Source organism: Lepeophtheirus salmonis, chromosome 5 (genome assembly GCF_016086655.4).
Source record: "Lepeophtheirus salmonis chromosome 5, UVic_Lsal_1.4, whole genome shotgun sequence".
Lineage (NCBI taxonomy): Eukaryota > Metazoa > Arthropoda > Copepoda > Siphonostomatoida > Caligidae > Lepeophtheirus > Lepeophtheirus salmonis.
In genome coordinates, this window is record NC_052135.2 from 32624457 (window position 1) to 32646870 (window position 22414).

At 32.6% G+C, this 22414-nt stretch overlaps 3 protein-coding genes across 17 annotated transcripts in view; 2 read left to right on the top strand and 1 right to left on the bottom strand.

The window, feature by feature from the left end:
- Positions 1–22414, bottom strand: part of LOC121118915 (uncharacterized) — a 105642-nt gene that overhangs the window by 61112 nt on the left and 22116 nt on the right. For 6 of the 15 annotated variants that reach the window (XM_071888592.1, XM_071888595.1, XM_071888596.1 and 3 more), the window contains one exon: positions 13932–14087. In XM_071888592.1, coding sequence (XP_071744693.1) covers positions 13932–14087 — 156 coding nt within the window. Of the gene's footprint in view, positions 1–8; positions 941–13931; positions 14091–22414 lie in introns of those variants that run through there. The other 9 variants (XM_040713509.2, XM_071888590.1, XM_071888594.1 and 6 more) reach the window with 5 other exon arrangements.
- LOC121117492 (alanyl-tRNA editing protein Aarsd1-B) overlaps positions 1–22414 on the top strand; it is a 392734-nt gene that overhangs the window by 3631 nt on the left and 366689 nt on the right. The gene's annotated exons all lie outside the window — the stretch shown is intronic.
- LOC121118916 (chloride channel protein C-like) lies at positions 17490–21399 on the top strand. Its single transcript, XM_040713513.2, has 2 exons — positions 17490–17561; positions 17621–21399. The coding sequence occupies exon 2, from the start codon at positions 18217–18219 to the stop codon at positions 20797–20799; it is 2583 nt and encodes an 860-aa protein (XP_040569447.1). The 5' UTR covers positions 17490–17561; positions 17621–18216; the 3' UTR covers positions 20800–21399.

Below are 22414 nucleotides of genomic sequence, written 5' to 3' on the forward strand. Positions count from 1 at the left end.
GTACATACAAGGATGATTATGCAAGAACACGACATCAACTCGCCTCAAATGTAGGACTGATGTTACTACTACTGCCAAATTTAGGACAGGACCGCCTTCTTAGTTTTTCCCTTGTAGATCTTCGAATAAATGCACCTTTCCTAACAAAAAGGAGACTGGAACTACGTTGAGTGGCATTCTTATTATCCGGAGATGAATTCATGTTGATGAAAAATCCTCCTGGAGCACTCACAATGAAAATTAAACAATAGAGAGACTTGTTGTTGTAGTAGTTCCCCTCTCCACACTCATGCTATATCAGAGTCACTTGTTGTACTAATAATCTAAGGCTTAGTCAGTATAGAGCACATTAAGTATGTAGTAGCACCAAGTTGGCGAAATAAATATGAATAATAATAAAACAAACTCCTCAATCCTCATACTCTGCTCCTCACTTCCTTTTATTTATTTTTTGATAATCAATTTGAATCATGGGAATGGAGGATTTATCTATTTAATGTAAACTTCTCCAAGAGATAATAGACAGATATGGACAACAACTACATATACATTATACATACTTAAACTATATTATATACATACATAAATATGTATTTAGTAAAATGACATTCAAAAACGTAATAAATGTCTGTCGTAATTTAATTAGTTTCTTGTACAACTTAGGATATATAATAGTTCCTAAGCTCGATTTAATAATAATTCAAATAGCTCCAAGAGGAAGACAGGATCGATCGGCATTTAGTGCCATTAGTTACTAGTATTGAGAATGGACTGTTTATTTTTTAGTTCGGTCTAAAGTAATTTTTTCTAGGCCGACATATATTTAGATCAAAACTACATTCTTATATCGTGGACCAATTTTTTCGGTCTCATTCCAGACACCCAGTTCCTTTCATACCTTGATATACGAGTTGTACACATATGAAACACTTTACACTTTATATATCGTCTTTGTATCAAAGTTCACAATTGGACTTTATCAACAATTTTGCTATCTAATCAATCTATAGCAAATTTCAAATGAGACGGATCAAGGCAAAACTTATTTAAGAGACAGAATTAGTATGATCCGGGGTTTCCAGAACAAAACCCAAAACTATTTATGTCCACACCACTGATAGAACAATACAGGATTTGATACTATTAATTATAATTAAACATTCAAAGTACTGGAGGGAAATGTTTTGAGAAGCTACTTTTACACTTAAATTGTTTCCATTGAATGCCGTAACGTTTCCCACAAATTTTCACCTTCATAGCTTCTATTACAAATACTTATTAAAACCCTTGACATTAAAAATATCTTCGGAAGCAGCTCTATAAAGGAAGGAAATTCAATGAATGAAACATGCAAAACCAAATATTTCCATTGTAAAAATATAATTTATATATATATATAACACGGCCAAATATTTTATACTATTTGATACCATTCATACAAATTTGGTAACTTGTCCCCACACTGAGGGACTATTACCCGAGTTAAAAAATATCGAATTTGAGTAATACATTTTTGATGAAAAAATAACTAAAATTCCCTCTCAAAAACACTTCTAAAAGACTCTGTTCTGGCTAAAAATACATGCCTGTAATTATACAAACAAAAACAAAACACGCTACGATGAACACTGCATCTCTTCTTGCTACTATACCTTTAGTAAGTGTTACAATATCTCAAATTTCTCCTCAATGGGGGAGTTTAGAATTTGGATACAGTTATCAAATCGTTACCTTTGCTATATCCCGTAGCCTTTCATATAAAAAGAAACAGAAGAAGGCTCGAAAAGTACTGTCTAATACTAAACTAATGTTCCTTAAAAAAATAAACACCTCAAATCCACTATTATCTAATATCTCGAAGGAAAGTTGACTAAGATAATTGATTTTTTCACAATAATCTGCATTAGGCATATTATTAAATTGTGATGAAAATTATGACTGTAATTTTTTTAATGTTCGAGAAAAAACGGCCTCTTGCAACCGCTCGGGTATACTATACAAAAAATATTTCCTCCCCCTTTCCAATTAAAAAAACTACAACATAAGTAATCTGTAGGATACTATTCATGCATGCTAAACAATCGAGCAAAAAATTTAATGATTGCAAAGATGATTATCAAATGGATCATTTTATTATAGCAAATTATTCATTTGAATATTATGTAGACAACAATGAGCAACTGTATGTAGAGTGGACTAATGGAGATGCACAAACAAGCTAATGTCTCTCCTAATTTATTTATAAATAGTAGTGATACATTGTCTTAGTGTAGAAATAATAATATGTACAGTGTGTAACAAAGAAATCTAGCACTTCAGATGACCAGATTTTCCCGGCCTATATGATGAAGAAAATTGAGCCATATTTTTTTTTTTTTTTTTTTGTGTTAATATGTGCATATAAAAGTTTAACTTAGTTTCCGAAACATAGGGAGAGGGCAGGTGAGCTGGAGAGATGATTTAGGTGAGCAACGATCTGTATATTAGCAATACCGAGATCTCCAAGATGACAGGAGAATGGTTGCTGAGTTAGGGAAGGCCCCGATGGAGACAAAGGACACCAGTGGAGTGATCACAAGGAAGGAAGATATTTGACCTCCTAGCTCCCCCGACCTGAATCCGATAGATTATTTTGTGTGAAGTTACCTTGAGTCAAAGGTCAACTGAGGTCCTCACAAAACCTACAAGTCCCTGATAGAGTCAATTGTCTTGGAATACAAGAATTTATACCGGGTAAAAGTTTTCAAGGCCTGCACACAGTTCAGGATCCGAATTGAGGATCGTTATTTGGGCCTAAAGAAAGCTACAGTGAGTGAGATATATTATCGATGATTGTATCTACCGGGTGGTCCATTGAAATCGGAACACTTACTAATTCAATAATTAATGAAGGTTGGGTGACTGAAATTAATTCATATTTCGATATATTAAAGCAAAAACAATTATTCACAAAACAAACCAAATCCTAAGCTCTCAAGTTTACGTGCAAGTCGAGAAAATGAGACTTGAAACTGACGAATTTCCATTCGCTCACTCCAAGCAGTTGGGCATCTCCATGTCCAAAACTTTGGAAAGGAATAATGGCTTTGTCCAAAATTTCTCAGGGGTTCACACCAGAATATCCAGAGACCTATAAAAAAATTTGTGATGTTGGTGAGGCTACTTTTGGCACCAGCAGTGAAAGAAACCCATCTACTCCGTTACAAGACTCTTTTGGCTCCACATCAGCCCTAATACCAACCCCTTCGACTACACCTTTTAAGTCCATGTCTAGGGTAGGGTCAGCAGTATCCTTCATCTAAGTACCGAGGCCGTCAAAACCACTGGGACGCCATGACTGAGAACTACATCCGCAGTGGGTGCCAGGCCTTCCACCGTCGCCAGGAAGCCATCATTGCCACTAAGGGTGGTTTCATAAATGAAAGCTTCGACACACATCTATTTATAGTACTAACTTTGTTGAAATTCTATTGTTAATTAATAAATTATATCTGGTTGAAGTTTAAAATTCAAAGTGTTCAGATTTTGATGGCCCACTCAGTATTGCTTAGGTTATTTTTTGCTTAAATCTTTAAAAAAGACCATTACGCGGTTGTTACAAAAATCATATGTTCTGATTTTTACTGTGTCGACGATGTCTATAGCAAATTTATTAACTGGAGTGTAACTTGAAGAATGCCTATAAATATTAATAAATTTGTCCTGCTTCCTTTCTCCAAAAAGAGTTCATCCACCCAAGTCTTAAGGTGGTAGATTATTACGTAAAGGAATCTACATCTCTAGTGATTTGAAATTTAAGAGGCATATTCAGGACATTATAAAGAAGGAGAATCATAACCTGGGAATTATTAGAAGAAGCTACAAAACTTGTGACCCTTTGTTTATGGTAAAACTATATAGCTTTATGTCCTCCCAATTTTAATGTACGGATCTCAGATCTGGAATCATTTAAGTAACTACTTGATTAAGTCCTAAGAAAAGGTGCAAGCCTGGTTTGAATAATTTTTTCCATCATTGGGAGATAATGAGAGCTATGAATGCAAAATCCAAAGACTAGGCCTCACCACTTTGTGTCATAGACGTGATATTAGAGATATAATTACGCTCCACCGAATTAAAAAAAAAAAAAGATAAACCCATCTCCCTCACCCTGGATACTAAATAAAGGCCATATCTTCCACTAAACGAGACACTCCACTCAAAACATCATCTACCTACCAAAACCAAAGATTGATATTTTTAAGCCCAGATCTATTATTCTTTGGAAATAAAATAACTCTTTGCTTTCGCCAGGGAAGTGAAGCTGGCCTCGAGCGATTTTTAGTAAATTCTTTTTTTTCTCCTCAGCACTTTCCCGTTTTTTTACGTTTTTGTCTTTTAGACTTTAATTTTTGTATTACAAATGCATCACTATTATTAAGAACGATAATTTTTATATTTTATAAAATAAGTAGACCTTTATAGTCTTTGTTTATCGCCGATGGTCGAAAAAAATAAATAAATAGAAGAGCTGTATTTCATACTATATACTCTGGAGTAAAAAGAAGGAAGGGAAAAGATATACATGGAGAAGAAAATAACTCAATGATCAAGATTTGTAATTAGAATTATATTAGACTCCTCTTTCACTCATTCACTCTATCTTTCTCTTCTATTTGTAAGTATTTACTACTTATGTAGATAATTTTAATTCATTCATAACAATAAATAAACTTACACGCACATACATATTATCTCAAGATCAAGGAGAATGAAGAAAAGAGAGCCACGATTCTATTATATGTACATTATTGATAAGTGTCCTTTCTATTTCCTTTACAGCTCTAATACATAATATTTTTTTATAAATAGTACGAATATGCTTGAAATCAGTAGACATTACGTAACAAACAATTGGGAAATGAGTATCTCAGGTAATCAAGATACAAAAACTGATGCTTTCATACACATAGAGAGAAAGTTATACCTTTCTTCTACACATCGTTCAATGTATTGTATCTCACAACCTTTCCTATAAAAAGAAACAAAATAAATGCCCAAAATAAAATTGGTAGTAGTTAAGTACTTCTTTCCAACAACGAAGTCAAATTAAGTAATTGTAAAAAGAGAATAGAGAAAGGCAGAATAATATCAATGATAAGTGCTTCTTTAATTTGAAATTTATTGACGTTCGTTAACAATGTCAAAAATGCTTACAGTTTGAACGCGCTCAAAATATTGGTTGGTAAAAGGCTCTAGATTTCCTAGTATAAACATATTTTTCTACAAAATTTAATTGTTAATTTCATCAGCAATTTTTCAAATCGTGTTGTCTACTGTAGTATTTCATACAGAAAATACTATTTTTCGTTTTGTCATATTTAATCTCGTCTATATTTTGTAACAAAGAGCAATGTTATGTTTTAATCAGACAAAACATTCAAAAAAAAAAAAATGTCTCGTAAATTAATAACTACACTTTTTTTTTTTACCATGAAGGATTATCTTTATGTTCAAATGGATGAGCTTCTCTATAAAGAATTAAAATTAAAAGACTATTTATAGACATTAAATGATGACAGTAAAAATGTTTTGCCAAGGTTTGATCTATTAATAGATTTTAAATATTGTAAACATTTGTGATTTATTGAGTATTTAAGTAGTTGTAGGTGTCTAATCAATATTTAAATAGTACTCCATTATTAATATATTTATCTATTAATTTTTGTGTTCTCAAATCTGTATTATTTCTTTATTCTATTCTATATTATTCTTGGGGTGAAAAACATATTGTATACATATATTGTCTAAACTCTAAATAAATCTGTAGGTATATACTAAAAGTGAAATCAATACAACATAGTAAATTCTTATAAAAAACACATGGAAAACAAATCCATTTATAAATTGAACTGAAAAAATCAAGTTTTTGTGATTTTTAGTGACATTTTATGCGCATGCCATTGCATGATAACTGTTTTAATTGTTTCTCCTGTTTTTACCCACATTTTCTTTTGTGGTTCCTTAGGAACTATGCATTAAATATCAAGTGATATACATGGATTGCCAAGATTAGCCATAATAAAAATAACAGTTAATAGTTTGGTTTTCTTTATCTTGGATTAGCAAATCGATTCTGCAATTTCCCTTTTCAAATGTTAGAATATTAAATACAAAAAAAATCAAAATGAATTGCAATTGATATACTGAAGGGGTGGGGGTTTGGGGAATAAATACTTGAGCCTAGTCTTGAAACGGACAGTAACTTGAAAGCGGTTGTCCCGTGTACTTTGGATTGGGACAAAATGGGTACACTTTAAGAAAATATGTAATGACTTACTCCTAAATCTCATGATGACTTGGAGAGATTCATATGGATGTAATTAAAATAAAAATAAAATAATGATGGACAAATTCACCATGGATAATTTTTCATAAGATTCCCTACTTTGTTCGTATCTAACATTTGTGCAAGATGAGGAACATAATGAATGAATTGAAATTCAAATTATTCATTTTTTACTCAAAGGATCAAAGAAAGACTGTAACAGAAAGTCACTTAGTTGAAAAGAAAGAGGAAAAGTAGCCTAATTAACTCAGGTTTAAAAAAAAAAAATAGATAATTCAAATTGTTAGTGGATGGTGTTGATTAAAGTTAAAAGCTGTTAAACTAGGAAAATGCTTTACTCACGATATCTCAACCAAGTGTTAAAGCTGTAAGCAGTTTTTCTACAGCAAGACTTTTCTCAATTAAGATTTCTAAGGACTGTTTTAAAGTACACTTGATTTTATGCGTTTCTAGAGAAGTTATTATACAAATAACAACCCTAAAAAGTTGATGAGTAATTTACTATGTAATCTGGTTACTTCTATGAAAAATATAACACAACTAAAAGTTGAATTTTTTAACCTTTTTGGAATTGTATCCGCACAGTGCCGGATTTTATGAGACTTGGACAACTTGTTTCCCAGATCTTTGTACCGTTGGAAATGTATCCAGCCTATTTGATACCCAGTTGATCTTGTTACTTAGCCCATATCTTAAAATATGAAACAGAATATACAGGCAGTGCAGAATTATTTACCGATTTTTGTTCAGAACATATCGCGGACAATAATGACATTTCGAATGACTTGAGAAACAATTTATTCATACATTTTTAGAATAATAAAATAGTTTGTGATCAAATTTAATCAATGTAGCCACCATTTGACTCAATGACACTGGTCAGGCGACGTCTGAAGCTGCCACAGACTTGCTGGATGTAATCGGCGTCCATGGAGGCCCAGGCCTTGTTGACAGCAGCCTTTAAGGCATTTATGTTCTTGTGTCGTTTTTTTTTCAGGCCTTGGTCTCCACGTGCGTCTAGATAGAGAAGTCTAGTGGGTTCAGATCTGGGCTTTGAGGGGGCCAGTAGTCCTTGTGCCAAAAGTTCATGTTGTCCTTGAGCCACTCCTGAGCTTTCTTGGAAGCGTGGGTGGGTACTCCATCTTGTTGAAAACCCAAGGAGAGTTGCCGACTATGGATTTGATCCACGGAAGGACTTTGGACGCCAGAATTTTCACATAATCCTCCGCTGTTAATCTGAGCCAGTGGGGAACCATACCGGCTTCATGGCCTTCCCGTTGGATCTCCAAATATCTCCAAAGCTCACAACACGGTCATTTTGCCTGTTGAAAACAGGATCGACCGTAAAAGTTTTCTCATCTGAAAAAATGATGATGCGTCCAGGTGAGCTCTTGATATCATTCAAGATTTTCTTGGCACGCTCAAGTCTGACTTCTTGCTGACGTTCAGTTAGCAGAGGGCGTTCAGTACGCCTCAGGGACTTTCCTCCAGCCCTTTTCAATACCCTTGAAACAGTTGATGCAGACATTCCCATCTTTCTGGCTATGTCGGCAATGGACCTGTTGGGAGTCCTCTTGAACACTGCCTTTACTTGCCTTGTTGAGACAGTGGGCTTCCTGCCAGCCCCAGGGGAATGCTTGAGATCACCCCCAGCCTCCAAGTGCTTGGAAACGTTGTAAATTGTCTTCAACGAGGCCCCAACCTGTTCCTTAATGTTGTTATGAGGCACTCCCGCTCGGAGGGGGGGCTGCAATTTCGATCCTCTTTGTTTCCTGATTGGACATGGTCTCACGTGTGGAAGTTGTTACACTCTCACAGGAAGGATTTTTGTTTATTTTAACAGTAAAAATACGAAACAATCAGATTGGTTGCCACAAAACCTCTTAAAAAGTATATTTACATCATCGGTAAATAATTTTGCACGGCCCGGTATATGTTTTCTAAATCTAGAGAATTTGATTATGGAAGGATTATTTTCTATGTATTAGGTCTAATATATTTTCCCTCCATAATATACATATCAGCTTATGAAATTCAAAAGTTTTCTCGACTTTTGTTGTAATATTACGATTCTTACTGTTCAGATACATATATCTGTGCAAGTGGTCAAACCAACAAAATCTGCAAGGGCACATATTTCCTCTCTATTGGCATATGCGAGATATATATCTATATTTTAACCACTCACAATTAAATGAGTAAAGGAATAATTGTAAAAGTAACGTTATGAAAGGCTTTTTATCTTAACTCTCAGTGTAATATAAAGAAATCGAGGAATCACATAAACAATCTACAAACATTGGTCAATTGATTAGACGCACCTATATATTTTCCCAATTTATGTAGTGTATGATACATCCAAATAAATTACTAAATATAACGTTTTTGGAAAAATTATTAGAATTGATGAAATCAATATGTATAGCAAACACACATATGTTCAATATCAAGTCTTGTCTGCACTAGCACAATAAATTTTTTTTGTTGTTGCTGGAATGATTCCTTTTTCTATCCCATCTTCATCAGTTACAAATAAGTCTGGTTTTAAGTGAGCGGGGCAATGTCAAAGATAAATGTGCATACCCTTTTTGTTTTTAAATTGAATTTTATTTCAAATTTTGTATTTTAAATATATTTTGAATTTTTTTTTCTATGTTAACAATTGCATATCTTTGTATTTTAATGATACTATATTCAATATTGGTCCCTATTTTTTATGTTTAACATTTTTGTCCAATCATATTCTGAAAATATTTTTCAGGTAAATCTACAAAATAAATTTACTGAATGGTGTGCTTTTTGTATCTAAAAAAAGAATGGATTCTGCATTTGGAATCCAATATCTCGGAAGTCAAGAAGAATGAGAAAAAATAAGATTTGTAGAATCATGAATTTAATAAATTGTTCAAGGATAATACAACATAGGGGGGGGGGGGCGCCTCAGAAGGTATAACTATGTACAGTGCGTTTTAAAAAAAATACGTAAAAACTTAACTGCCTTCGAAAATTGGTAATTTATCAAAAACCATACAATTAGTAGCATCCGACAGCTTTCTTTTTCGATTAAAGTTTCAGCGGGATATATGTTTGCAACATACAATTGAATTTTGAATCCGTTCCTAATTAAAGGTCACCGGAAGTCTGACCCCAACTAATGCGGCCTCATTTGAAAGATTTATTTTAAGTTCCTTTAAATGAAGTATGAATTGGTCCTGTAGGTCATAGAGTTTTTAAGAAATTGCCAGTTTTCTTAGGTTTTTGTTAAACGCACTGTACTACATAGAGCTATTTAAAGTAAGAGTCTCAGTCGGAAAATATACCATAATATAGGATGAAAACTGAGAATGAATACAAAGTAGTACAATATTGCAATTTGGGGGGTTCACTGCTGAAACCAAAAACACCATATCTATCATATTTGATGCATAAGTTTTAGAATCCCCTTTTTGAGTAGTTTGACAATTTCTTTGGCTCCAAAACTTTATGTATCCAATTGTAAATAAAACCATGAATAATTTTACTGAAAATAACGCAAATTTCTGACTTATGAACTTGTAGTGTTGTAAACATATATTGACTCATCGCAAAAATATTAAACTCTTTTTTGAAAAATTACAAATCCAATTTCAGAAAGTGTTTTATGGAGAAAAGGTTATCATTTTTTTTAAACATGAAAAAGGAAAGTTACTTTGAATTTGAGAGAAATCTTCTTTTTAATCAAAAATACATATATATTTTAAAAAATTTGAAAATCTACAATTTTGACCGATTTAAAAAAGAAATTAAAATAATAACATTTTTTTTCTTAAAAATGCAAAAGGATTCTAATTTCCAAAAATATATGAATTTAAAAAAGAGATCTTTACTAATGTATTGTTGGTAAAGTAACATTTATTAGAAAGTAAGTATACATCATATGTAAATTAACAATAATTGCACTGTTTACTCGTACATTTGTTCATATATAAAAAACTAACATACAAATCAAATGACAAAATATCCATGATTTTTCCTATTAAAGCATTCAAACTGGATTGAATTCTATTATAACAATAATATCCCTATGACTGACATCCATAAATGCCGTCTGATGATTTAAAGAATTCACTTTTTTTACCCCACCCCCCTTCTATTTTTCACATTTATCCCCATTCAACCTATTTTTAATAATATTTTGGAGATTGGAACAAAGAAAGCAGCAATAGTAGGTATATTTAGATACTCTTCAAGAAAAATAATGGTACTTCTCTTTATAGTCTCTACACGAGAGCTTAAAGGATTAGATGATGATATATTCAAATTGTACGTAAAAAGGTAAAATTGAACAACATGCCATGTCAAGTGTCAAGTTTACATCCAGCAAACGTAATACTTCATGTAAATAGCTTCTATACATGAAGTACATCCAGATAGACTATCAGATTTTATACATCCCTCAAAAAAGCTCAAGCTAACTAATGAAACAGTCATTGAAACAGTGGTTTCAACATTTCTCTCTTAATTCTATTTTTATAGGTACATTTGTTTTAAGGTCCAAAATAAGCCCCATTTTATGATATCCCTCCTTCATTACAACCAAATTATTTCAAAAGGAGCTTTCCTTTGAGATTTTTTTATAGCTTGTACTATCTAAAACCCAAATAATTGAGCAATTGAAGTTATGGATTTGAAAACTATATCAAAATATAATTGTTTCAGCCTCTGTTTGTTTGTTTTTTAGTCACCAAGATTACACCAAAAGTTACAAATCGATTTTGATCAAACTTGGTGCGAAGATTATAAGAGAATACGAGGGAATTAAATTTTGAGAAGTGAAGGTCATAACATAAAATGCATAATCGACCATAACTTTGAGACAAATTGAGATATATAACTCAACTTGGTATTAGGCGGTGTTTCTACGCCCTACCGAGTGCCCAATCTATAATGTATTACTATTTATATTAAAAAATCAAAAAAGCTTTGAAATTGGGGCCTCATAGTTCTTTTAAGCTCTTTTTATAAGCGAATGACGCTAAAAGAATTGTGGTATCATATTTTCGTTGAATCAGAGGAAAGCTACAAGTTTATTAATCATAAGACCCACCTGTTGTGGCAGTCCATCCCTGATTTAATTACAGTACTAAGTATTATACCCACTTGAATCCGCTCTGATATTTAAAATTTTATATAAATTAGTACCCCCAGTAACAAGATGTATTCAGCGTGATTAACTCCTCCTTATTGGATTGAATATGAAAATTATTATTTATTATTCCCGTTTTTGGTAATCCATCAGTTAAGAAATACTGCATTAGAGTGCCTCAATTGAAGAGTATATTTTCATTTCAAATTGACCAATTTACATACAATAAAATATTAATTTAAGTTTGCTAAAATCTAAGTTGCCTGAAATGCATTCAAAGTAAGACAGTCTCTCTCTTTATTGCCTTGAGTATTAGAAAGCTAAGTTGATTGATGTATAAAAGAGAGAAAAACATCTAATATTTGTTGGGGTTTTAGTAGTTTACTAAACCAGTTAGAATGTCGCTCTCTCTAGCACTAGGTACTAGGAGAGGAGAATCATTATCAATAGGGGATTACCATGACATTGTATATTTAAGGTATTGATTATTAGAGTGTTATAACATAATATAATTTGTAAATAAGATAATAATCAGTCGTCATCATTATTGGATCGTTCTAAACATAACATGGTGCAGTCGGAAGGGTTTGGAAATCGAGTCAACGGAAAGATTCAAGAATACCTACGAAGAGTTAATTAGAAGAAGAAAATCAAAGTTTGATAGAGAAGGTCAAAATGTTAGAAGGAAATCTAACATCGGTTAATGAAAATAAGGATGATTTGACGATGAAAATGATGATATTGATGGGAGAGCAAAAACGAGCTCGTGAAGAGTTCATCAGAAGATATGAAAAGCACCGTGAAACTGTGGAAAGAATGTTTAAAGCATTTAATTGTAAAAATCCTGACAAAATAAAAGAAGGATCTTTCGAGGAAGAAATTGTCACGAAAATAAATCAAGGAATGGAAATACTTATAAAATCTCCACCTCAGCTTGAAGAAAACATAGAACATAAAGAATTGGTAAATTGGAAGACTTTATGGAAAAATTATGTGTTAGCTCTTGGATTTGGGACTCAGAATGAAATAAAGAAAAAAGCAGTTTTCATGTCATTGGGTTTTTTCCGGAAATGCTGGATAAGATAAAGCACGCCATATCAATCGAAATGGATGGAGAAAATTATTTAAAAGGCGGATCTAATTGAAAATTACCTTAAAAAGCAAATTAATTTAGCATTGGAACGAGTCAAGTTAGTGGGAAAGAAGCAGAGTAAAGATGATTGCTTTGATTAATTTTACATTGATTTATGTTACCCAGCAGAAATGCTGGATTAAGGGAGATGACATTTGAAGACTGGATATCAACACTAATTATAATTGGAATAAATAGTCAAGAAACGAAAAAATACTTGATGTCGGGGGGGTATGGGGGTAAGCAATAAGTAAACTTCCGAATCTAAAAAAATAGGAGGGATCTTAGGAGTTTCTTGGGCTTATTCAATCAACTGAGACTATTTTTATCATAGATAAGTGAAGCAGCAGGACCTATAAGGAATTATAGTGGATCAATCAAAAGTGGAATTTGAATGGACAACTAATCGTACCTTACCCATGGATAAATTGAAAGAAATGTTGACTTCACCACCCGTATTAGCACCATTCGATCCGAAATTAGAAACACGCATTGAAACAGATGCATCAAAAATTAATGGTTTGGGATATAGTTACGTCAAAAACATAAAGATGGATATTATAAGTTAATACAATGTGGATATGCCATGATGGAATTGGCGTGCTTGGGAATTTTGTAGGCAATTAAGAAGTGCCATGTATTTTTGGCACTATTAACTACATTTACAGTTATAACTGATCATAAACCTCTTATCCCTATTTTAAATAGTTACCCTATAGGGATGGTTGAAAATGAGAGATTGATCCGGCATAAACATAAGTTGTCCATGTATCAATTTAGGGCAGAATAGAGGAAAGGATCATGAGATCCCGGACGCATTATGAAGGGCACCTGTGTCCTCTCCAGAAGTTAACGAAAATATTAAAGAAGAAGTTGGTTATCATAGAGACGAAGCAATACAAATTGCAATGATTAAAATGAGTAAATCAGAAGAAGATTTTATGTTATATTTAGAACGAACGATTCAATAATGATGACGACTGATTATTATCTTATTTACAAACTATATAATATTATAACCCTCTAATAATCAATACCTTAAATATACAATGTCATGGTCAATCCCCTATTGATAATGATTCTCCTCTCCTAGTACCTAGTGCTAGAGAGAGTGACATTCTAACTAGTTTGGTAAAACATAATAATATTCAAATTTTAGAAGCACCAAGTTTAAAAAATTTGAATCTATGTTCTAGAATATATTAATTAGCACTTAAACAACATTATATCCATAGCTTTACATTTGAGCCGGAAAAAGAGGTACGTATTTTGATTATTATAACAATATTTTTTAATAAGTAAAAAGTAATGAAATATTGATATAAAAGGATGGATTAATTTATTACCTGAAAATGAGTTGTTCCACCGGGTGACTTTTCAGTAGTACTGAATCCTTTCAGTGCATAAGGAGGAGGTGGCGTCCCAGGAGGTGTCTCATATCTAGGACTATCAGGAGGATCTGATAAATTGGACATTGTAGGACTCTTACAAGGTGGATGCTGCTGCTAGAATAGAAAATGTATTCTTATAAGTATGAATCAATAACGAATTGATAAAAAATATATAAAGTCAAAGATTTATTTCTAATTAACACTATTGCTCTTATTTTATCTATATTATTACTATTTTTTGACGCTCACTGATCATTAATTACATCAAACTCGAATATATATATGAGCATATAGAAATGAAGAAATAAATTTGTAAGTCATGATGATGGAATCATTAGTAAGAATTGGAAAGGGGGAAAAAATATTATGAGAGCAATGGAGATTTATTATCCATTAAATAATGAAGAAATTATTTCTTAGTAGAGGGAGTAGGGGCTAAGCGCCTTACAAGTGGATCTTATATGTATAATATAAGGCCAGTTGTAATGATAGTTATCCTTCCTCAAAATTAATTAGTATACTTTTTTAGGCTAAGAGATTTTATGTTTTGAAATCCTGCTAATTTAATGTATATAAATGTATTTATTGCTAAAGATATGAAAGAAATGGTGTTGGATTTACGTATTATTAGAGCTCAAAAAGTCTCAACTTTATAAAAGTCAATAATTTTATGAAAATAGCTTAGATTTGCCCAAAGAATTTATTTTAAAGTCGAATAATTATTTAAAACTTAAACATTCGATGAATGATGAGTTAAATTTCTAATATCACTCAAAAGAACTGTAAAACCTAAATACAAACTCTCTTTTCTTGTTAAAAAAAGTTGATATTGTATTTAAAAGAAGAAAACACACACTACATAATATCTCAAAATTCTCAAAAATAAAAATCCAAAATTACATGTAAATACTTGAGGGGTATGATAGGAAAATGCAATGTGTATACGTTGTAACTTTCGGTCATTCCCACTCACATATCTCAAATGAATAAAAATATATCAATTACTATATTTTTAACTTTATAGTCAAATCTATCTTGCAATAATAAATGTAGACGTACAATAGGTGGGCTTCACACATTTTAATTCATCGCAATTTCAGCTTGAACCAATGTTCAAAAGACAGCTGTCAAAATTTCATGACAATCTGTTATTAAGTGTGTGAGTTATTGTGCGAAGTGTGACGCAATTTTTTTCAATTTCTAAATCAATAAATTAAAAACAATTTCGTGTTTTAATTTTAGACTGCATCTTGATTTTCTTGTAAAACCTTCATTCTTGATCATATCATTTTTGGGAGGAAGTATGTAACTATTAGTATTGAGACTCAAACTTTATTCCGGTTCGGTGACTTTTTCTAACCCAATAATTCGGTCCAGAATGCGGTCTGAAACCGTGGACCGAAATTTCCTTTTCGAAAAAAATTGTCATGGACAGTAAATATTTTTTACTTTTCTATATATGTAAAAAAAGGTCATCTTTTGTGCAGGATCAATCTTTATCTAAATTTACAGCAAGACGGGTCTTGGATTTTCAGACCAAAACTTAACATAAATATCACTATTCCTTACTAAGTAATTCAATCATATATAATTGCTTTTAACTATGTAATAACTTGATTAATTAACTCCAATATTTATAATAGTACCTCATATATAAACCTCTACTATTACAGGATATTAATTGTGAAATAAAGTTCTATTAAACCCACCCATACAGCGAATAATAACTCAATTTTATAGACCTGCTCAAATGGCAGATTTTGGAACTGAGCCAGTAATATGCAAATATCTCAATGCTTTTTAAAAGGATAACTTTTGGATAAATTTATCTTTATAAAAGTCTTAGATATTCCAATATTGAAAAAACATGGTAACTATGTCTATCAGACATAATTTCAAACTATTACGAAATGGTCTCCAAAATAAACACTGGACAGAGTAACAAAAACTTTTTCGAAACTTATTGAATTCAGCTGAAAAGTTCGATTTCGGTCACACTTGACTGGAAATTTTGTGCTTTTAAGTTCAAATCTTAATCCAATTTTTTTTTTTTTGTAAAAAAATTATAAATCTCTATACATATATATCACTTAAAAGTACGGCGACTTCAATAAAGACAAACCGTTTATTGAAACCAACTTTTTGGAAATGAGGTAAATCAATGTTTAAAAAAAACAACATGGGTACTTATTACTTCTAAACTATTCAAAAACTACTTTGATATTTTACTATTTAATCTATTACCAATGACCTATTGAAAAGGTCTACTGGCACTTTTAACATGTATAGAAAAAAGCTTAAAAGTTCACACAACAACGAGCGTAGGTAAAGTTCTACGCCAAGACTTAAGCTATTCCTCTAAGAAGGGAAAACGAAATAGAATTTCATCTACAGAGGTTGATATGTGACCCCGCTAATGAAAAAAGTGTCATATATCCTAGATGAATTAGAATCAAATATGTCGAATCAACTTTCGACTATGGTTTAGACTCCTCATACCATACCTAGTCCACTAATTTCCTTCTGGCTAATTATTATCAAGTTAAAATATTTTGATGGCTGAGAGTTAATAACATATTTGACCAATCCATACAATTAATTCAAATCATTTAAGGAAAAAAAAAAAATCCTTCTCATTTCTATTCATCTTTCCTTCTCTCTGCTTCGTCATATATATATATATATATTGTTAACATCTTTTTTATCATCATTAACACATAGCATTGTTGTTGTTCTTAAAAGAAAGTCTTTAAAGAAAAAAAAAAATGATGACCATAATATAAGTAAGTAAGAATATATATATATATAAACCATGCCTATGGGCTCATAATTTGAGGCAGAAACTGGGAGTGCGCTCAACCAGTACTTCAAATTATGATAATCAGTCAATGAATACATATTAAGATGCATTATGGATTAAGAAATCATCAGAGCTTTAGATATATATATATTTCCTCTGAGATAGAGAGTCCATGTCATATAAAATGATGTTTGCACACAAACAGAAATGGAATCCTTGTTGAGGAGTAGAAAAAAAAAGGTGTGCAAATAATAGCAAATTACATAAATATAAAATAGACAACAAGACCGTCTGCACCCCCCTGTTAATAAGTAAAAGCGGGAGAGAAATAGATTACGACCCTTACTATTTATGATACATATATTACTACTACGTCTACAACAACCACCACCATCGGAATAAAGAAGCAGCGAATTTTAACGCTCTTTTGTGTATATATAAGTATATGTATAAATAAATTTTGTGAAAAATTGGTTGGTGCTCTTTCAGGCCTGTTTCCCATTTATAAAAAAGTACAAGAAGAAAGAAGGGGGAAAAGAGTGGTGTTGTACACACATAAATACGAGGCGAATGCCTTGAAACTACGCACACACGCATATTGTAATATATGTAAAGAAAATAGGAGGAACGGTTAGCTGCCTTGGTTTTGAGCTCTCACTCTTTCTCCCTTTCTGTGTAGTATTTTTATTATTTTTTCTCCTTTTTCTTCTTGCTATGGTTAATAGAAGAAAAGAAGGGGGAAAAGGAACGTTTTCAAGTCCAGTCTTATGAGAAACAACATGAAGGTGAGATGCCAAGTAAACATACGTAAATTTGTAATCCTAATATTTTTAACACCACTAAGAACCCCCATAACCTGTTACTACAACAAACAAACAAAATGAAGACAAACATCATTTATATATAAAAAGGGATAAGCGCCTACATACAATAATTATCTCAATGCATCACAGCAATTCATTATAATAGTTCATCATCATCCGGTAACTCCACTACATCAAAAACTTCCAAAACAAATCATCTTTATTACTTCCCTCATCATATGCAAATACATACACATAAGTCTCGTGTATAGCAATTGCAACAAAAACACAGCGGCAGCAGTACCACGAACACAAAAGAGGAAATGTAACAAGTGCTTTTTCTATATTAAGAAATGATTCATAATATATGCATAATTTTTAAATACTAACATACTCAAAATGTAAGCGTTGGTTGTATATAAGTATGAATGTGGTTAATAACATAAACTCAACGCCAAGTAGAAATTATTAAGAAATTGGGTTGTGAAATATATAATAATAGGATTATTTAGTTCGTTCCGTACGATGAAAATGTAAAGGATTGAATGTGAAAGCATCGAATTTGTGTTTTCAACTCTCTAAATAAAAATCTCAATAGAAACATAGGAAACACAAATAAAAGGATTTAAAAACCACTATGGCATTGAAATCCACGTTTGGGCTCGCTGCTGTGAATCACAACTATACAGCGGAGGAGCGTCAGATCCTCAACTCTTATCAAAGTTTGGAGTATCTTCCTCCTCATAGCAAAGTGTATCGCAATTGGCTCCAACAACAGCCGGCAAGACTAGATTGGGACCGATGGCTCATGATGGGTCTTATCGGTTTTTCTGTGGGAATCCTGGGATTCCTTCTGCACCAAATCATTGATCTCATATCTGAAGTGAAATGGGAGAAAACAAAAGAATTCATTCAGTCACAGGAGTTTACTCAGGCCTGGTGTTGGACCTTTGGATATTCCTTGATTTTTTTAGTGGTGAGCTCACTTCTAGTCATTTATCAGCCTGCAGCAGCTGGATCTGGAATTCCAGAAATAATTGGTTTCCTTAATGGTACACGAATTAAAGACATTTTTAAAGTGCAAACACTTATTGTAAAGTTCCTATCGTGTGCTTTTGCAGTAGGTTGTGGAATGCCTGTGGGATATGAAGGCCCAATGATTCATCTTGGAAGCTTAGTTGCAGCAGGAATGAGCCAATTCAAGTCAGCTACGTTTGAATGTAGCATGCCCTGCTTTTCCAGATTTAGAAACTCAGAAGATAGAAGAAATTTCATATCAGCAGGAGCTGCTGCTGGAATTGCATCAGCTTTTGGTGCACCAGTGGGTGGGCTCTTATTTGCAATGGAAGAAGTATCTTCCTTCTGGAAAAATAAACTCTCGTGGCAAGTATTTTTTTGCTGCATGACAGCGACTTTCACAACAGACCTTCTCAACTCTTCCTTCCATGGCTTTAAATACAAAAATGATTTTGGGCTATTTAAAACAAAATTTACGTCCAAGGACTTAATTGCTGTCAATGTTATCGCCGTTTTGCCTTCAATTCTCATGGGAATAGGTGGAGGGATCCTGGGTTCTGGATTTACCCATGTTAACATTGTCATAGGAAAGTGCCGTAAAATGTTCATGTCAAAAATAAAAGACAAAGCAATGGAAAACCTCATCAAGCTTCTGGAGCCCATTCTCATTCTTGCCATTATGTCAACCATTCACATCTTTCTCCCAGGTCTCCTGGGCTGCACACCTCTTGACTGCAACTATTCTACTGCTCCTCAGACACACACTCTAGGATATGAAACACAGAGAAGCAACGAATGCTTTCCTACAAAAGACAACGACTCCCGAACGGAAATAAATGTAGTTTCTTATACCTGCAATCTTGAAGATACACCCATTTACTCTGATTCCAGCGAAAATGGGACACAAATCCATCGTCGAGGCTCATACTCAGAATCGGCAACTTTGTTCTTTGGAACCGGAGAGCAAGCCGTCTACCATTTATTTTCTAAACACACTCACAAACAGTTTAGTTATGCTTCCATGTCTACAATGTTAGTCATTTATTTTCTTGTGGCCTGTTGGTCTGCAGGAACTCACATTTCCAGTGGACTTGTTGTCCCTATGCTCCTCATAGGTGGTCTCTACGGAAGAATGGTGGGATGCCTTTTTGTGGATCAATTTGGGATCCAGCACAATAAATACTGGGCATGGATGGACCCAGGTGCTTTTGCACTTCTCGGCTCTGTTTCCTTTTTTGGAGGTGTGACGAGACTCACCATGTCGCTCACGGTCATTATGGTAGAAATAACAAATGATATCCATCAGCTTCTTCTCATTATGATAACCATCATGGTAGCAAAGTGGACTGGAGATTTTTTATCTCATCCTCTGTATCACGCATTATTAGAATTTAAGTGCATCCCCTTTTTAGGACATGAGCCAATGCTTATTAAAAGTGATGGAAGTGTACTGAACTTGGATTTATTTACTGCTCAAGATGCTATGTCTTCCCCTGTAAAAACAGTGAACATGTTTGCGTCAGTTCACAGTATCTGCAAAGTTTTGTTAGGTTGCACACACTGTGGTTTTCCCGTGGTTAAGTCCTTAGGTGCTGGGTTGGAAAATACATTTTGTGGAGAGATAACTCGACTCGAACTTCGAAATCTCATGACACGCCCTGAGCTTTTCATTCGCAAAACAGACTTTAATGCAACAGTCAGAATGCCTCATGTCTCTGACATAATGCATCCTCATTTCCGTGTCTCTAAAAAGTCACCTCATCTTGCAACAGACGAGCTTCTACAGCAATACGTGAACGAAGAAACATACAGCGATTATTTTGTGAATCTTTCTCCTTATATCAATGACTCCGGAGTATGTGTTCCACAACATTTTTCCCTACATCGAGCCTACATTCTTTTCAGAACATTAGGACTCCGGCACATGACCGTTGTCACTCCCACAAATCAAATCCATGGCATTCTAACGAGAAAGGATCTCATGGGATTTGCCATCGAGGAGCGTCTTGAGAGGCTTCTAACAAATCCTCCACGGAAATTAAGTCGAAGTGTTGTTTTGGCCCTCCGTAAAAATTACGGACACAAGCACAGTCAAAAGAAAAAGAGTGAGTCCTCCTTAAAGCAAAAGAATGGGAAATCCAATGATAATAATTCTATTGTGAATGGTCCAGAAGAAGAGACAGTGAATCTTAATCATGTCTAAAAGGAGGAGGAAGATGATGAGTGGCATGGGACATTTTCATACATTAATTAATTATTAGACTTATTACTTTAATTAATATTATTACTATGATAACAATTATTATTATTATTACTATTTGTTTGTTTTGAATGGTAGAAGGATTTCTATAACAAGAATTGATGCGATGAAGAGGAAGACTGTCTCCAGTCTTTTCTCCTTCTTTTTAATTTTGTTTCTATCTTTTTGTAAATCTCTCTGTGTTTGTCAGAAGTGAAGGACGACAAAAACTGATATTTGCAATTGATAATGCATGTACACCACCTCTATAAATCAAATACACATACAACGAATAATAAAAAAAAACAGAATGGAGAGAGAGAGAGAAAGGATTGGCTAAATCAAGAGATTTTATTCAAATTGCTGTACAATATCAAATTTAATTATTTCCTTAAAACAATAAATTATAGTTATTTATTCCCCTTTAAAAGTATAAAACAATACTTTAACTTTTAGAGTCAAAACAGTTCTTTTTAAGGCCCACATTGAATACCCGACATAGTGATGAATAGTGATGATGCTTATCTTTCTCCTATTCACTCTTTTCCATTCAAATGTAAAAAGTAGGCAGCAAATTATTGGTTAAAATTTTGAATGGAGAGAGACAAACATAAGGAGAAATAGAGAAAACATCCTAAGGACAAAAGGGAAGTTTGTTGTTTTATTTTGAGAAGAGGTTAATCAGTGATTCCCAACCTTTGCATCATGTGTGAAGCCCCTAAACTTTGCTAGAATATTTAGAACAATGATTTCTTTTCAAAATATTTTTTGAGAATATAAATTTCTTGAATACTACCTTGAATCTTTCGGAATGACTGAGGTAGACAGATAAACAAACAATTATTGTAGTAATAGTAGTGTTGACTTTTAATTACCCACACACACACACACATAATAATGATAATAGACAGGAAATGGCAGCATACCCCTGACTTTTTAAAGCAAATTTGAATGAATAAATAAATGATAAATATATAGAGATATGTATGATTAAATAAATATAAATCCGTAAAAATACAATTAATATTTATCATATAAATGTACATATATATATAAAAAGAAAAGTCTTTTATTGCTATAAAAAAGTTTTAAAAAGGAAAAAAAATAAACTATATATATATATATTTATATAGATTTGCATACTCAAAATAAATAAATAAATATAAAGAACTATCATATATTAAATACCATGTTTATAATAATAAACTTTGTATGCTAATTCAAATACATACAATTATAATTTATACGAGCTCAGCTGTTTTATTTATTTTATTATTACATAATTTGTTTATCTACCATTGCGTCAAAAATCTATATTATTTACTAAGTTCAGGAGGTTCCAGCAGAATACGGTGTTTGGAATTATTATGATTCTCCGTATGGTGGGGTATATTCCCCTCATATTGCGTTTTTTAATATTATAATTAGTTAAACCAGAATTTTTGTAGTTGTTGATGAGTTCGTTCATACTCTGCCTATATTCTTGTATTTATATAATAGAAGTGTATCATTTTGTGTCCTGTAAATATTAGTTTGATACCTAGACTTTAAACTTTTGGTTATTACTCAATATACAAAC

Excerpts from the sequence above, each read along its gene's own strand:
- LOC121118916 (XM_040713513.2), top strand. The coding sequence starts at position 18,217 with ATGGCATTGAAATCCACGTTTGGGCTCGCTGCTGTGAATCACAACTAT.